The sequence below is a fragment of the Callorhinchus milii genome, unplaced genomic scaffold (genome assembly GCF_018977255.1).
Source record: "Callorhinchus milii isolate IMCB2004 unplaced genomic scaffold, IMCB_Cmil_1.0 Scaffold1, whole genome shotgun sequence".
In the NCBI taxonomy this organism is placed as follows: Eukaryota; Metazoa; Chordata; class Chondrichthyes; order Chimaeriformes; family Callorhinchidae; genus Callorhinchus; species Callorhinchus milii.
In genome coordinates, this window is record NW_024704742.1 from 136,871,695 (window position 1) to 136,888,515 (window position 16,821).

At 46.6% G+C, this 16,821-nt stretch overlaps 1 protein-coding gene across 3 annotated transcripts in view; it reads right to left on the reverse strand.

The window, feature by feature from the left end:
- Positions 1-16,821, reverse strand: part of ctif (CBP80/20-dependent translation initiation factor) — a 68,412-nt gene that overhangs the window by 30,342 nt on the left and 21,249 nt on the right. For 2 of the 3 annotated variants that reach the window (XM_042336039.1, XM_042336042.1), the window contains exons 3-8: positions 7,100-7,299; positions 5,275-5,355; positions 3,839-3,970; positions 1,670-1,743; positions 1,271-1,378; positions 240-315 (exon numbers count right to left, since the gene is read on the reverse strand). In XM_042336039.1, coding sequence (XP_042191973.1) covers positions 240-315; positions 1,271-1,378; positions 1,670-1,743; positions 3,839-3,970; positions 5,275-5,355; positions 7,100-7,279 — 651 coding nt within the window. In that variant the 5' untranslated portion in view covers positions 7,280-7,299. The remainder of the gene's footprint in view (positions 1-239; positions 316-1,270; positions 1,379-1,669; positions 1,744-3,838; positions 3,971-5,274; positions 5,356-7,099; positions 7,300-16,821) is intronic. The other variant, XM_042336049.1, reaches the window with a different exon arrangement.

Sequence of the window (16,821 nt, forward strand, 5' to 3'; positions counted from 1 at the left end):
GAGAGCACTGTCTGGCAAGCTTTCCTGCTGCTTGTCCAGGTAGGACCACCCTACCCCTTTAGGGCTTTGGCTTCCAGGGTTAACAGAAGCCGAGTGGGACAAATCTCTGCCATTATTTTGAAACCTACTCAAAACCCACTAAGCAGTCAACATGCACTTGGGGAGCGTGGGCAAGCGAGAAGTCCCCAGACATTTTTCTCGGCACAGATCCTGGAAGCTGGAGACCTTTGGAGCCTTACCTGTCGGACGGGAAGCACTTTGTCCAAGTCGTTCAAGGTAATGTTTCCATCCTCCTCAGGTGTCCCCTTCACCACCCTGCACAGAGAGCACAGCCATTAGGACTCATCCACCAGGATCCCCACCAAACAGCTCTAACCCCAGCCGGTCAATACCCCCACGTTACCTGAGCTACACTGAATTTAAACTCCGTTCACGCATTTGTTTGTCCAGATTTGACTGTGCTAACTTTCTGCTTATTGGCCTTCCCAATTCTTTCCTACACAAGCTGTAGAGCATCCAGAATCCTGCAGCTCGTCTCCTCTCCCGCACCAGGCTCTGTGATCCTATCACACCCACCCTCACCCGGGTCCACTGGCTCCTCATCCCCCTGAGGATCGAGTTCAAAATCCTCATCCTCACCTTCAAGGCCCTCCACGGCCTAGCTCCTTCCTATCGCTGTGACCAGCTGACACCATATCAGCCTGTCCGCTCCCTCTGCTCAGCATGCTTCAGCTTGCTCCATGTCTCCCGCTTGATCATCGGCTGTCGGGCCTTCAGCCTCTCTGCCCCAACCCTTTGGAACTCCATCCCACAGTCCCTTTGCCTCAAGGTGTTCACACCCCCCACGCCCTTCTCTTTGACTGCACCTTCGGCCACCCTCCTACTACCACCCTCCCAGCCCTCCACTTCCCTGAACCCAACCTCTAGCTCGGTTCCAAATCCCTGACTGTTCAGCGCCTTGGGACATCCTCCCAACATGAAAGGTGCTATATAAATATAATTTGTTGTAGTTATTTAACAACATAGACAGTGAGCACCACCTTTCACCCACTGCTCACCCAGACATCTTACTGTCTCCCGGCTCCAACTATCTCCTACCCACCCCTCCGCGCCCCAGACATCTTGTTATATGCCCTCCTCCAGACATCTCATTTCAGAAGTCTCACTAACACGCCGCATCCTCCCTTTCTGGACCAGGCGCACAGTGAGCATGCTCTGAGTTAATATCTGCCTGAGCTATTGGAATCCAGGGGCGGTGAGCCATCCTTACCCATCCCGGTCGATGTGCGGCAGGTGTTTGGGAACATTCCGGAAATGCTTCCGATGGAACGAGGTTGAGAAATCTAGTTTCTCGGGCTGCAGGTCCCATGTGGCCCCACTGCAAATAAAAGGCCGAACAGTCACAACCTGGACTAACCTCTCGACCACACCAACCGCCCAGTCCCTGCCCTGCACAGACACCCTCGGCCTCCGTGTCCTATCCTGTTGCCCGGTTTCCTCACCCCCCACGCACAACAACCCCACCCCCATCCAACCGATCCAGCTCTTCCCTGTAGTCCGTTTATTCATGGTCTCGAATACCCACCTACCCCCTCGCCCCAAGTCACTGCCCTCTTTCCCTGGCTCTCACGAGCTGATGATGAGTTTTTTCGGCAGGGAGGGTGCATACCTGACATGGTCAAACGTGTTCACAGCCCAAATGTCTGTCCCTAGGATGTCGTATGATGTCTCTCGGCTACAATTCTAGAAACAGGGGAACATGTTACTTAACAAGTAGTGCAGCAAGGTATGGAAGAGGAGGGGTAGGTTTAGAAGGGGGCGGTAAAGAGGCGAGGAGTTTCAGTGTACCACCGGGAGTAGTGGAGGAAATCTGGTGATGTATGGATTTACAAATGATATCCACGAAGATTGGGCACAAAACAGCTTGATGAGAGGCAAGCAGTTGAGTGACGTTAGGTAGAATCTGATAGGACTCAGTTGGCAAATCCCACTATCCAATTTTATCTCCAGAACTTCAGTTCTCTTACTCTAGAGAGATTCTTCTTCTTAATTCAGCAAATGACTCAAATTGAAAAGTTGGGAGGATTCTGTCCTCTCACAATATACAAGCTCCTCAGAACATCAGCATAAGGGAAATTCTGTTGTAAAATAAGATTCCTCAGGAGAGGAATTAAGGATGGAATTAAAATTTCCTGGTCAAGTAAACATTTAATTGGTCTCTTGGAGGTGATTTTGGAGTCTGTGGATTAACACGTCAGAATACAATACCAAGTGCAGTAGATGAACGTTAAGTGGTTTCATATTACTCACTCCACAAACACTCCGAAGCAAGACAATATTCCAAGGCTGCAAGAGTACAGTGGTTCACAGGATCCATTCACTTGTTGAGAAAGAGGACTAAACACCATGGCTGATAACTTAAGGACCAAAAGCGTTTTTTTTTGATTCAGCTCATGAACTGGGGAGTCGTCCCATGAACTGGGGAAAAGAGCTTTCCCAGCCAAAGCCAATGCAATAGGAAAACAGGAGATAGACGATACGTTAACTCAGTCAAAAGTGAAGGTGCAAGAGATGGGTTAAAACAGCATCTGCTGGATTGTGAGATACAGGATGGTAAAACTTCTCCAGTGAAAGTTATGTGCCCTGTTGGTGAAGGATCAGTATTGTCCCTTCTGATCTCGGATCAAGAGTCAAGAGGAGATGAAGGAAAGGGGGCATGTTCTGTTGAGGGAGGAAAGATCACACACTGGATCACACACAACAAAGCGCTCTTTACCCAGAATAAGACCGGCTGGTAGCCAAGCACAGATGTTCCTAGTTAGTTTGCAAAATCAGGATAATTGGTGACTTGCTTCGGGTGCAAAGCGCTCCCAACTCTGCATTACCCTCACTGTCAAAAAGATCCAAGATCAGCTTGGGATGGATTATCCACCTGATGGCCCACAGCCTCAGCTATGATATAGTCCACTGTAACTTGGGAGTCATGCACAGGACGGGAGGCATTCAGTCCATCGCGTCTGTACCATTGCTACATGTAACAAGGCATTATCTGAGACGTGAGAGCTATACAATTGCAAGTTGTCGTGTTCTAAACTGTTTCTTTTTAAAAGTTAATCCACTTCACTGCTCTCTCTCCACTTATCCCTCAATACGGTTACTGCTCAGGTATTTGTCAAAGTGACCTTTTGAATGGCTTTTGATCTGGCCTTTTGATAGCCCGCCTGTGGAAACAAATTTCAAACCCTGAAACAAGCCTGTGATCGAAGAAATTCCTCCTAATCTCTTGTTTTTTGCTGCTCAACAATGCTGAGACTGCGCTCCCTTATCACCCATTTCCCAGTTTTACCCGCTATCTACACAGTTGTGGGCCTTCAGTATCTTTAAAGACCTCTGGCAAATCCCCTCTCACAATCCTCTCTGCTCGAGTGTAAAAAGCAACAATTTAGTTCAGTTGCTCTTCACGGATTGAAGTGATTTGGTTAAATCACTAACCACTTTAACGGGGGAGATGGAGGTCAACCTCCCAGCGCTCCCGATGTGAAAGGCGCATTCAAGTGTAATCTGTTGTTGGTGTGGTTGGGGGAGGCGATAGTTCCTTCAAAACTCCCCTCAACAGACGACACCAGCATCTTAGAACAACAACTTGCATTTTATCGAGCGCCCTGGGTGGCGTCCCAGCGTGCTCAATGGAGAACAATGTTATTTTGGGATCTGCTGGGATCCAATAACTCTTGGCCCAGTAAAGCTCGGCAGCTCCTTCATAAAGCCTCAACCTCAACTGAAAAAAAAGCATTTTTTTCTTTTGAAACAACCCCTCACCAAGTCACCGCCGTCTAACCTTTGCCAGGTGCCGAGTGCTGCCTGTGAGGTGGCCCCGTCCTCGGCCGCCAGACCTTGAGCCAGACCCAGACCTGGAGTCCGAACTAGGCCGAGAGCCTGTACTCCCATTGCTACTGTGATCCCATTCTTCCTGGAAAAAGAAAATAGAAGCCAGCGTTCATTTAATGCTCTGTCTTCCAAGAAAGTACCCAAACCAAGGATAGAGGAGGCCATAGAGTAACAGTGAGGGAACATCTGAGGGAACAATATTGCCTGTCTGAGCGATAAAGCCTTGATGTTCCCTTGTTACTCATCCATCAAATTAGAGAATGATCTTTACTACTTATCCTTCCAATTTTTTTTGAAAATCTTTATTAGATCCAGTGTGTGAGCAAGCAACAGCCCAGAGACCATGGGGAAAGAGCAGGGAATGGGGTTAAGAGTACAGAGTTCCAGTGGTGGGGGCGATCAACATCTGGAACAGACACGATGGGGAGAGCGTAGTCGGAAATAGGATTAGAGTAGAGATCTCCTGTTGGGAGCGAGCACCAGCACAGACACAATGCGAAAAGGGCAGGAGAATGGGAAAATAAGAGAGCTCCAAGGGGTGGAGAGCGAGCACCAGCAGACAGGTAGGAACAAATGGTCTCCTTTTGTTAAAAGCACTCAAAAACTCTGTACTCCTGAGACTTGGTAAACTTTGTTAAAGGTCACAGCACCAAACGTGGATGTTGAAGGTTTGAAGTCCTTCAGATGAGATGTTAAACTCGGGTCCTGTCTGCCTGTTCGGGGCTATTTTATACATCTGCCTGTTCAAGAACGTTAAAGAACCCATGATATGATGGGAAAGAGGGGGGACTTTTTTGTCCTGACCAACAATGCCAGAAACCTGAGTTGGTCACCTACCTCATACCTGTCTGTGGGACCTGGCTAGGCACAGAATGGCTAACTTGTGTGACTACGGGTGACAGCAATTAGTGTGAAGCACTTTGTGACCACTGAATGTTCTAAAATCGCATGTTATGACTTTCTCTCACACTCGGGAACACGTGAATGAGAGGGATATAAATACGTTTGAACTGAAGCCCTCCTGACTCAGCTGCTAATAGCTGCCATTTCATGTTATCTAATTGGACTAGTATATATAATAAATAAGATATAGACACAAAGCCTTTAATCCACAGATTCATGTGGATTCATGTGCCCGCTCCTGCTGTGTTTGGCACTGGGCATACAGAGGTGACCATCAGGAGCAGAGCTTTAGAGAGAAGAGCAAAGCAAAGGTCCCACAGCATCACTGCCTGGTGCCTGGGGCAGGCAGAGAAGAAGAGGCAAAGGTTAACAGTCAGAGAGAAAGAGGCAAAGGAGTCTTCTGTTTACTTCACTCACTCCTGGCTCTAGAAATTATTCTCAAAGGGTGCTCAGCACTTGAGGCTGAGGTGCAGACTCACTCACCTGACTGCTTTGCTTGTAGGAGTTCCTCTCCTTTGGGGATGGCCAACTTCCATCCAGAGCGTCACTGAAATCCTCAGGCCACTGTGAGCGACACGGAACATGTCAAGGAAGAGGTCACAATAATGCAGCAATGGCGTGTCACAACCGTTTCCATTCAGTGATCTAACATAGTCCTCCTGGTACCTCCCCGGCTCTTTATAATCCTCACTAATATAATAATCCTTACATTTTGAATAGCAGCTTTCACTTTAGGAGTGCGTCTCACAGGGCTCCACGGGATATATTGTAAAGTGCGGGGACTGTGTTTTGTGGGAAATGTGGCAGCTAATTCGCACACAACAACTTCCCTCAATAGCCATGGTTTAACATCTCATCCGAAAAAGATGGCACCTCCAACATGCAGCACCCCCCTCAGCACTATTTTAAAATGTCAGCCTAGACTGCGAGATCTAAGTCCTGACATGGAGCTTGAACCCACAAACGTTTCATTCAGAGGCAAAATTGCTATCAACTGAGGTCAGGTTAACACGTATACATAATATATATAAAGATTTTTTTTCTTTTTTCTCTTCTCTATCTTTCAGAAGAAGTTGAAAGAGAGCAGAAGGAAAATATTGTTTTCACTTGCAAAATACAAAGTCACTACACTACAGTAAATTCTGAATCATAGAATCATAGAAATATACTGCACAGAAGGAGGCCATTTGGATCATTGCTTGTATAAGTGACTATACCGGCTTTTTGAAAGAGCTATCCAAATGAATCCCACTTTCCCCCTCTCTCTCAACCCATAGCCCTGCAAATTTGTCCTCCCCAAATAATCTATATACTTCTGTCTTGAAAGTTGTTATCGAATCTGCTTCTACCACCCTTTCAGGCAATGCATTCCAGATCCAAACAACTTGCTGCGAAAAATAATCCTAGCTTCTCTAGCCTCTCCTCATAATTGAAGTCCCTCATTCCTGGTACCATCCTGGTAAATCTCCCTCTCCAAGGGCTTGACATCCTTCTTATAGTGTGGTGCCCAGAACTGAACAGTCTCCAGCTGAGGCCTAACCACTGTTTTATAAAGCTTCATCATAAGTTCCTTACGTTTGTATCTTATGCCCCTATTTATCAAGCTGAATATCCCGTTCGCTTTTTTAACAGCCTGTATTGTCACCTTCAAAGATTTACTGATTGAGACATTTCAATGACATGAAACTGCTCTATATCAAATGCAAGTATTATTATCAGTAGAAATCATAGCAACCAGAATAGAAAATAGCTCTTCTTACTCCCCACCCAGCCAGGCAAGATAGTCAAGAAACAAGGTAAAAAAATCTGATTAAACTCAGACTGAAATCAAGTGCCACCTGCAAGTTTCCCTGAAATTCAAATTTGTGCCATGAATCTTCCAATCTTATACAAGCAAAGATTGCTAGTGTGGAAAAACTATCACAATATGTTGCTTGGTTTCAGCCTCTGCTGAAAGAGAACAAAAAAAGAAAATAACTTGCATCTTCTTTTTTATATAAATTTAGTGTGTCCAAATCAGACTGAGGGCTTGTCTATGGATGTTATTTGAAAAGGAGTTTCTCTCCTCTGGTGTCCCCGAAATAGAATTGGTCATTCACTTCATGGCTATTTGTGGGATCTTGTTATATGAAATTGGCTGTCACCTACAAATACAGTCACTACAACTTACAGTGATTACTGCGAAGCAGTTTGAGACGTCCTCTTGACACGAAAGAAGCTACGTCAAATTTAAGGATTATTTTTTATGAGTGACTGATTGAACTATTGAGCAATGAGAAGCCAACACTAACACGGGATGGACACTCACCTGGGAGATATTTGGAGGTGTTTTGTCGCTGTCTGCATCAGTCTCCGGTTTGTCCGTCAGTAAGCCCTGCACCTGGTACTCCAGCACGTAACTGTCGATGAAGCGCTCGAGTTCCTCGATCTCCTGGGAGCGGTTACTCCCAGCCTCTGAGGAGGCTGAAGCCACTGAGGAGTTCTCCATGTCTGGGCTCCGGAGGGTACCTGGGGAGGCAATAGAGGACACTCAACAAGCAGGTCCACACAACCACACTCACTGGGAAATACAACAACAAAATTACATTTATAGAGCGCCTTTCATGTCGGGAGGATGTCCCAAGGCGCTGGATAGTCATGTTGGGAGGATGTCCCAAGGTGCTGGGCAGTCAGTGGTCAGGACCCGAGCATGAGGGAGAGGTGGGGTAGGGGTGAGGGAAGGCAGAGAGGTGGGAGGGCGACCGAAGGCACGATCGAAGAGAAGGATCTTGAGACCGGCCTTGAAGGAGGCAAGGGAGGAAGCGAGGAGAAGGGTCTGTGGAATGGAGTTCCAGAGTGTGGGGACAGAGAGGCTGAAAGGGCGGGTGACATGGAGCAGGCCGGAGCCTGATGGACGGAGGGAGCGGGCAGGTTGGTAGGGAGTCATCAGGTCAGAGAGGTAGGAGGGGGCAAGGCCATGGATGGTCTTGATAGGGAGGATGAGGATCTTGAACTCGATCCTCTGGGGGATGGGGAGCCAGTGGAGTCGGGCGAAGGTGGGAGTGATGGAGTTATGGAGCCTGGTGCGTGACAGTACAGGAGCTGCAGAGTTCGGGATGAAGGAAGAGTTGGGAAGGCCGATGAGGAGGGAATTTCCATAATCGAGCCTTGTTGTGACGAATGTGTGGGTGAGGGTTTGGGCAGCCTGAGGGGTGAGACAGTGGCGGAGTCTGGCAATGTTGCGGAGGTGGTGGTAGGCAGCGCCGGTCATGGCGCGGATGTGTGGGAGAAAGGACAGTTCAGGGTCAAACAAGACACCCGGGTTCCTAATTGGCTTAGTGAGGTTGAGTGTGCAGCCGTGGATGCTGATGCTGCCGGCGCCCGAGATTTGCACTCCATTTCAGGGTAGTTAGAGGTGCCCTTCTTCCAAACCTTTTAAATCAGGATCCCGCCTGCCTGTTCAGGGAGAGGTTAAAGGTTCAGTTGAACTCATGGAGTGTCTTTATCTTTTTTTTTCTTTGTACTGACCAACAATCCCCCAAATAAGATTGTGGGACATTGCTATGTGCCAAATTAGCTGTCACAGTCACCTACAAACATACAGTCACTGCACTGTACAGTAAAATCCTGTGACGCACTTTGGGATGCTTTGACGATGTGATAAAGCAAGATGTGGAGTCCTGTAGCTCAGTGGTTAGAGCACTCGCTTTGCAAGTGAGAGACCTGAGTTCAATTCCAGGCAGAGGGCGAAACCTTGGGCAAGTTTCCTTACTCCACACAGAGCCTAATAATAATCCTCCAAAACAAAAACAATAATAAATTGGTCATTTTCAATCTACGACTGTGTGTGGGACATTGCTGTGCGCAATTGGCTGCCGCGTTCGCCCACAAATATACAGTCAATTCACTTTACAGTGTGTTCTGTGAAGCGCTTTGGGACGTTCTCCCGACGTGAAAAGCGCTATATCAAATGCAAGGATTATTATTATTATTAAGGATTATTATTATTATTATTATGTCAAATGCAAGGATTACATTATTATTATAAATACATTAAGACGTGCAAAAAAAATAATCAAGTTCTTTCTTCCATAGCAGTGTTCAGGTCACAGTGACCCTGTTGGAAGCCCAGAGGGGAGTTTGCACAAGTACACAGTAACCAACACTGTGTTACTTTAATGTGAGTGAGAAGCTGTGCCACAGATTACAGTCTATCGAGCTCTGGGCTGAGGTATCACCTGATGCGAATCCTGTAGGGAAGTGGTAGGTGAGAACAAAATCATTAGGATTGCTACTCCCGATTGGTACCCAGAGACACCACCGTGGGCAGATCTCCGGGGGTCACGGGGGAAAGCGAAAGACGCAGAGAGCAAGAGTAATAGCCCTCTAAAGAGGCAACTCTTCCAACCTCCATTGAAAGCACGTCTCTCTTTCCGGGAGCCGCACCGTTTCGGAATTCCTGTTCCTTTAAGCTAAAATTTCAAGCACAACTTAATTGGGTCACGTTCCCCTTTCATTTTAAAAAAAAAAAGTTCTGGGCAAACTGTCAGCTCATTCCGACAAAGCAGGAACCCTTCTGGAAAGAGTGGCCTTTTGTTTCCTCCCTGTGAGCTCTGACCTCCTGTGTTGTGCAAAGCTCTGGCTAATCCCCCCATTTACAGGGGAGGCCAGGGGGACAGGCCGGCCCCCAACGGCCCACGCGCCCGTGGCTCACACAGTCACGTGATCGCGTGGCCCAACACAAATAGGGCTAATCCTCTCGAACCAAAGCAGAGTGAGAGGATTTAGAGAGAGGCTGTGATTATTACAGCTATTTATAGGAGCTGGATTCTCCCTCCCAACCCCCACCCCAAAATCACCAGCTTTTTTTACTACTTCACAACAGAACGCAGTCTAAAAGTGTCAGCCTGGCTCAGCTCTGGTCACACTCCCGCCTCGGAGTCGGAAGCTTGTGGGTTAAAGCCCCACATTGGGTCTTTGTGCTCACGGCATAGACTGAATCTCCAAAACGTTATTAGGGGGAGAGCGGTACACTGTCAGAGCCACTAATCTATGATTGAGACATTTACCTGGGTCCTCTCTGTGTCTGTTCTTCAGAAACACTATTGTGAAGATAAGTGAGCTTGTCCTGGTCAACAGATAAATCGTTTCTTCGCCTTACGGCTATTTATGGGAACTCGCTGTGTGCAAACATTACTGCCGACAACAAAAACTGGACTTGAGTTTTCCCTGTTACTGAGAAGCTACATAAATAAAAAATATTTTATTGACAACAAAATGATATTATCAGAGGGCCTTTCATGTCAGGAGTAGTTGGGGATCAGGACCCCAGCGCAGGGTGGGGTGGGGGGTGGACAGGGATGGGATGAGGGAGGGCAGAGAGGTAGGAGGGCGGCTGAAGGCAAGGTCAAAAAAGGAGGGTATTGAGTCGTGCCTTGAAGGAGGCAAGAGAGGGAGCAAGGCGAAGAGATTGTGGGATGGAGTTCCAAAGGGGCGAGCTGGAGCTGCTGAATGGAGGGAGAAGACGGGTTGATAGGAGGTTACCAGGTCAGAGAGGTAGGAGGGGGCAAGGCTGCGGAGAGCCTTGAAGGTGAGGACAAGGATTTTGAATTCTATCCTCTGAGGGATGGGGAGGAAGTAGAGGCGGATGAGGGTGAGGGTGATGGGGTCATGTAGCCTGGTGCGGGAGAGGACACAAGCTGCAGAATTTTGGATGATCTGCAGCTTGTGGAGGGAATGCTTGCGGAGGCCGACAAGGAGTGAGTTTCCGTAGTCGAGCCTTGAGGTGATGAATGCGTGCGTGTATGAGGGTTTCGGCGGCCAGAGGGTGAGGCAGGGCAATGTTGCAGAGATGGGGAAAGGCAGAGCGGGCATGGCATGGATATGGGGAGAAAGGACAGCTGAGGGTCGAACAAGACCCCCAGGTTCCTGACTGGCTTGGTGAGGTGAAGTGTGCATCTGTGGATGCTGAGGTGCTGAGGCGCTGGTGTGAGCCAACCAGGAAGGCCTCAGTCTTGTTGATGTTCAACTGTAGAAAGTTAGCTCTTATCCTGGAGATGTCTGACAGACATTCTGACATTTTCAGAAATAAAAGTGAAGCGATCAGTCACACTCGTAACTTCTGCCTTCTTCATTTTCACTACACGACTTGCAATTCTATAGCAGCCTCCATGCGGGATAGCGTCTCGGAGCGCTGACACAGAAGCCACTAACACTTCGGTCACACTTTGCCACAGGCAAAAACCAACAGCAGAGTAGCCTCCGCCATGTCCTACCCGGATGGTGGTTAGCTAGGCAACCCTGACCCAACCTTGCAGCTAACAATACAACTGTTTGTTTCTCCACATCATTTAGCTTGGCTTTGTTACCAAACTACTTTTAGCAGCAGTTTGTGGTAAGGGTCTCTTGAATTCAGGTAACGCTAATTATTCTCAAGTCCAGTGACTTCTTTTTTTGTAGGCAGCAATTTTGGGGCACAGCAAGATCCCCTAAACAGCCATGGTGGGGAAGCAACAATTTATCTATTGACCAGGACAAGCTCGCTTCATCTTTATAAACCACTCGTGTTAAAAGGACCATGGGATGAGGTTTCCTGTACTCTGTCATTGCTTTTCCAGCAGCCACCTGTGCCAACAGTCAGTGAGCAGAGTGCATGCAACCTGTCGCTTAGTCTGACAGATAACATGGATCAGTGAAAGGTTGGTATGTGTGAACTTAACTAAAGCAATCCTTCAGCAGCTGAAGAGCATTGTGTTTGTAAAAAACACATCCATGGCCTAAGTTACAGAGAATTCAACTGAGGCGCAGCCAAAGCTAAAGTCAACACTTGTACGATACCCCAGCTCAAATACACACTCAGTACTGTGGTTGAAAAGGGAAAAGTTTTGATGGACCTTATCACACAGTGATTTATCATGTTGCTACTGAGCACAAAGTGTCTGCTTATCTGCCTGCTATCAACATCCCTATTATTGCAGCAGGATAGTAGAAGGTGAACAAGATGGACCTTGATCTTTTTTCGTCTAGCACTTCCTATGTTCCTGTATTCCTTGCTCAATTGGCAGCAGTCTTGTGTTAGAAGGCTAGGAGTTTAACCTTGTCCCTCCATATCAAGCTTTCAGGTCACAGCTCTGGCTGATACTCTTATGCTGTGCTTATGAGCTATTAAAATGGCTACTTGTTCAGAGACTCTCTGTCTTAGCCGACAAACCTCCAGATGAACTAGTATTCAGATAACGGCTGTTAGTGGAACCTTGTTGAGCGCAAATAGCAACGTACAAGTAATTTGCCTATAGAAACAGTCACTACACCAGACAGTAATGTCAGTAACATGTTAACTGAGAGTTTGACATAATTGCAGATATGACAACTAACTGGTGATATTCAGCAACCAGATTTGATGTATGATTTCTGGTTTACAAAAAAGGAGCTTCACAAAATGATTATTGGTTAGAAAAATAAAGCCCAGATCAGGTTTGGCAGTTTTCGGGATAAGACCATATATTTGAGGGGTGAATGCAGCAGCCAATGTGCATACAGCAATGTCCCACAAATAGCCACAAAGTGAGTGGTCACTTTTATACAGGTGATATCAGCCAGGACACCAGGAGAGACTACCTATTCTTCTCATGGGATCTTTAGTCGGGATTTTGATATAATGTCTCCTTTAACAGTGCAGCGCTCACCTCAATACTGCACCTTGGAGTCTCGATGTGGATCTTGAACCCATAACCTCCTGACTCAGAGATTAGAGCACTACAGAGTGAGTCAGGTTGACAATTTGCCAACAGAAAGATGATTAATCTCTAAAAATAAAGACCCCCCACCCCAACCTCTCCCCTCCCTCCCATGAGTGGCTTTCAGCACCTGGTGAAGCAGCAACTAGCAAAGTTAACAGCGAAGGTGAGTTACAGAGGACAAAAGTCTTACTAACCCCCCTCCCTCCCCATGTCTGGTCAGCTGATGTGAGCCAGAGCACGAGAATAAAAAAAACTCTCATCTGACCCAGCCACTCACAGTTTATCATCAGTTCAGGCGCGGGGAGTGGGCGGGGGGGAAATGAAGAGTGCCCGAGGGAGAGATTTTCCAAGCCTCCCTTAGGCTCCAGCTAACAGTTGAGTCAGCAAGTGAATCGCACTCTGCGAGAGCCCATTGTTAGCAGAAAGGCATCGAACGGTCAATAGAAAGCAGTCTGCTTTAGTGTGTGTAACCTTCACAAAGGCAGATCGATGCTGGCCAATGTGACCTTCCCAGCAAAGGGTGGCCGGCCGTCTGCCAGGCTTCCTTTCCAGCTCTGACTGAACTGGAATCAACTCACTACCACAGAATAATAATAATAATGATAATAATTGTTGCATTTGATATAGTGTCTGATCACATCGCCGAGACATCTCAAAGAATATATCATCCAGTGATTTGACTGTATCCCACAAACAGTCGTGGATTGAGTGACCATATTAATATTATTATATTTTAAAAATTAATTCATTTATTTGAAGGGATTATTACCACCGAAAATCGATCGACTAACAACCAGGTTCCTGTTTACTACTAGATAAACAGAGGCATGAGGAGTAAGGAAACTTGCCTACGGTTTCACCCTGCCCGGGAATCGAACGCTGGGCCACTCACTTGTGAGGCGAGTGCTCTAACCGCTATGCTACAGGACTCAGGAAGGGGAATTGAATGTTGGCATGACAATTTGGTGCTGTGGATTGCGAGCATACAGGACCAACGATCACCGAGGTTATAGGTGGCAGGTTGGCCCAGTGGTAGCAGTTTCACCTCTGGGTCAGGAGTTTGTGTACTCAAGCTCTACATCACGACATCAGTCTAGAATGATAATAACAACAATCCTTGCATTTGATATAAGATCATAAGAAATGCTAGATGAAAAAAGACCAAGGTACATCTAGTTTGCCTTCCACCTTCCTGGCGGTCGCAGGCACATATGTCTCAAACTACCTATGTACTGTATCCCATAATGTTATTTCCTAAAAGAAAACTATCAAATCTGTGTTTGAAATAATGAACACTTCCTGCTTCAAATGTCTCCCTAAGGGAGCCTGTTACCACCGGTTCATTATTTGCTCACTAAAATAGTGTTTGTGTAGATTTGTTCTGAATTTACCCCCTTTTAATCGCAGGCCGTGTCCTTGGTTTTACTATTCTGGACAAGTTGAAACAGCCCGTCATGATCTATATTGTGTAACCCCTTTAGAATCTTAAAATCATGTCAGCTCTCAATTTTCTCTTTTCCAGCATGAACATGCTCAATTTACTTAGTCGCTCCTCATAGTCCAGTTCTTCCATTCCCTCAATCATTTTGGTTGCCCTCCTTGGCATCTTCTCAATTTCTCCATATCCTTTTTTTTACTGTGGCTACACAGTACTCTCAGAATGTTCTCAATGATTTACACAGTGGCAGAATTACTCCACGATGTGATAGCACCTTATCACATCGTCGAGATGTTTCAAAGCACTTTGCAGAATATACTGTAAAATAGATTGACTATGTACTACTAAATATTGTTGTGGGGGAGTGGTTGCATTGCCATTGGTGCCATCCTTCAATTGAGACATCAAACTAACTTCCAGCCTTGTTTGCTGCTTCGTCAGGTTGGACATTAAAGATCTTGTAACAAAGGGAAGGGTGTGGTTACCCTGGCCAGCAATCCTCCAGAAAAATTAATCATTAATTCATTTTATAGTTACATGTGGGAATTTGCAGTTTATAAATTGTGCCACGTTTACTACAAACACGCATTCACAACACTGGACTGTAAATCCCTTTGAAATGTTGTGAGGTGTTAATTGAAGGATTACTGTAATAAAATCAGTGGCATAACTCCACATTCTGATGAGCTGTAGGAATCATACAGGGCAGCACATGCTCAGTCTGCTTCACTCTGACTCAGTCACTAAGGTGTGGGAGTGTTTACTCTCTTCTGAAACAACAAAAACAAAATTGCATTTATGTTAGGAAGACATCCCAAGGCCCTGGAGAGTTGAGATTTTGCAACCGAGCTGGGGGTTGGAATCAAGAGGGATGGAGGGCAGGGGGAGTAGGGGAGGGAAGATGGCTGAAGGTACGATCAAAGAGGAAGTTCTTGAGATGGACTTTGGAGGAGGCAAGGCAAAGGGATGTAGTTTCAGAGAGTGGAGATAGAAAGGCTGAATACCCGACTACTGATGCTAGTCGACAAAGGGGGGGACGTGAAGCCGAGCGGAGGGAGTGGGCGGGTTGGTAAGGTTTTAGCAGGTCGCAGAGGAAGGGTGGAGCAAGACCATGGAGGGCTTAAAAATGAGGACAAGGATCTTGAATTTGATCCTCTGGGGAATGGGGACTAATGTGAAATGGAACTAGGGTGGGGGTGATGGGGTCACGTAGTCTGGTGCGGGACAGGACACGAACTTCAGAGTTCTGAATAATCTGTGGTTTGTAGAGTTGGGAAGTCTGGTGAGTAGGTAGTTATAATAGTCCAGCCTGGACGTGATAAAAGGATGGATAAGGGTCACGGCAGGTTGCAGAGGAGGAGAAGGAGCCGAACAGGTCTAGGTATGGATGTGGAATTTAAAGAACAGTTGAGAGTCAAAAAATACATCAAGTTTGCTTACTGGCTCAGTGAGGCGTAATGTGCATCCATGTATGTGAAACTATCAGCCTGACGTGAGAAGGCAGTGACGGGAGCTGAGCAGGAATGTTGATAAGCCTCTGTCAGTCGACATTCAACTGAGGAAAGAGCCCTGAGGAATGCAGCAGATGATGGTGCGAGGGCTGGAGGAGAACCCGTTGGTGGAAGTGGAGACGATGGGAAATTTAAGAATGAAACCAGGCAAGGGCAGAACCCTGAAAGTGGAGCTGAGAGGAAAGATTGTGGAGAATTGAATGGCCAACAGTGTCGACGGCAGCAGAGAGATAAAGAAAGGCAGTTGATGCTTTGTATTAAGCAGTTGATGTCTAATTTATGCTTTTCGCCCATAAAATACACAGTCACTCCACTTTACAGTGTATCCTGTGAACTGCTTTGAGACATTTCAATGACATGATAAGTCGATATTAAATGCAAGAATTATTACTATTATTATGAGTTAAATATTAGCTCAGGTGCCTTCTAATGACGACCATCCCTACTGGAAGATGTCTGTCCATGGGTTGTTTGGGTGGGGTCAGAATTGGCTGTGATGCCCTGACCCCTCCCCCCGTGCCCCCACCCCCATTGTCTCGTACCTGTTCACATTCGCCATCAAGGATGATAAATCAGGAACAACCCATGTCGAGCCATAACTGCCCCTGCACAGGATCAAACCTTCAGTAGAGGTGGAGAGAAGGTTAATTTGATACAGCACCTTGTCCGTCTCAAAGCACTTCCCAGGATTTACTACAAAGTGTAGCAACTGTGTGTTTTGCAGGCCAACATGGAGGCAATTAGCACACAGCAATGTCCCAAACAGCCATGAAGTGAGTGACCAATTTTATCCGAGTAATTGTTGGCTAGGAAACCATTCTTGTTTCTAATACAGCCATGAAATCTTTAACATCCACCTGAACAGGCAGATGGGACCTTGGTCTCATTGAAAGGCTGGCACCTCTCAAAATTGCAATGCTCTTTCAGCACTTGGAATGTCAGCCTAGACTACCCGAGTTAAATGTCCAGACATGGGGCTTCACCCCACAACTGACTCAGAATTTCTAACAGAGAGGGCCGAAAAAAAATTGGAGAATAGCAATAGATTTCTCTCTATCGAGAAGGTGTTCCAGTGAGACAGAAGGCTCATCCCCAGCCATTGGTCTCAGGTTCTTTTGAATAATGAAATTGTGGGAATCAAAAGACTCCATAGAGGCAAATTAGAGCCAGCACTTCAACCATGACATGATCTCAACAGACCACTTGTAAGCAAATCCACCAGCTCTGCCAGCATCACAAGATTCAGGAGCCGACTGCCTGCGAGAGTGAAAAACTCTCCAATAGTGCCTCATTCTTCCTCCCCACGCAGTTTATTACCTGGGAGAAATCCCTCGCATTTTTATAACACCTGATCAAATTAATA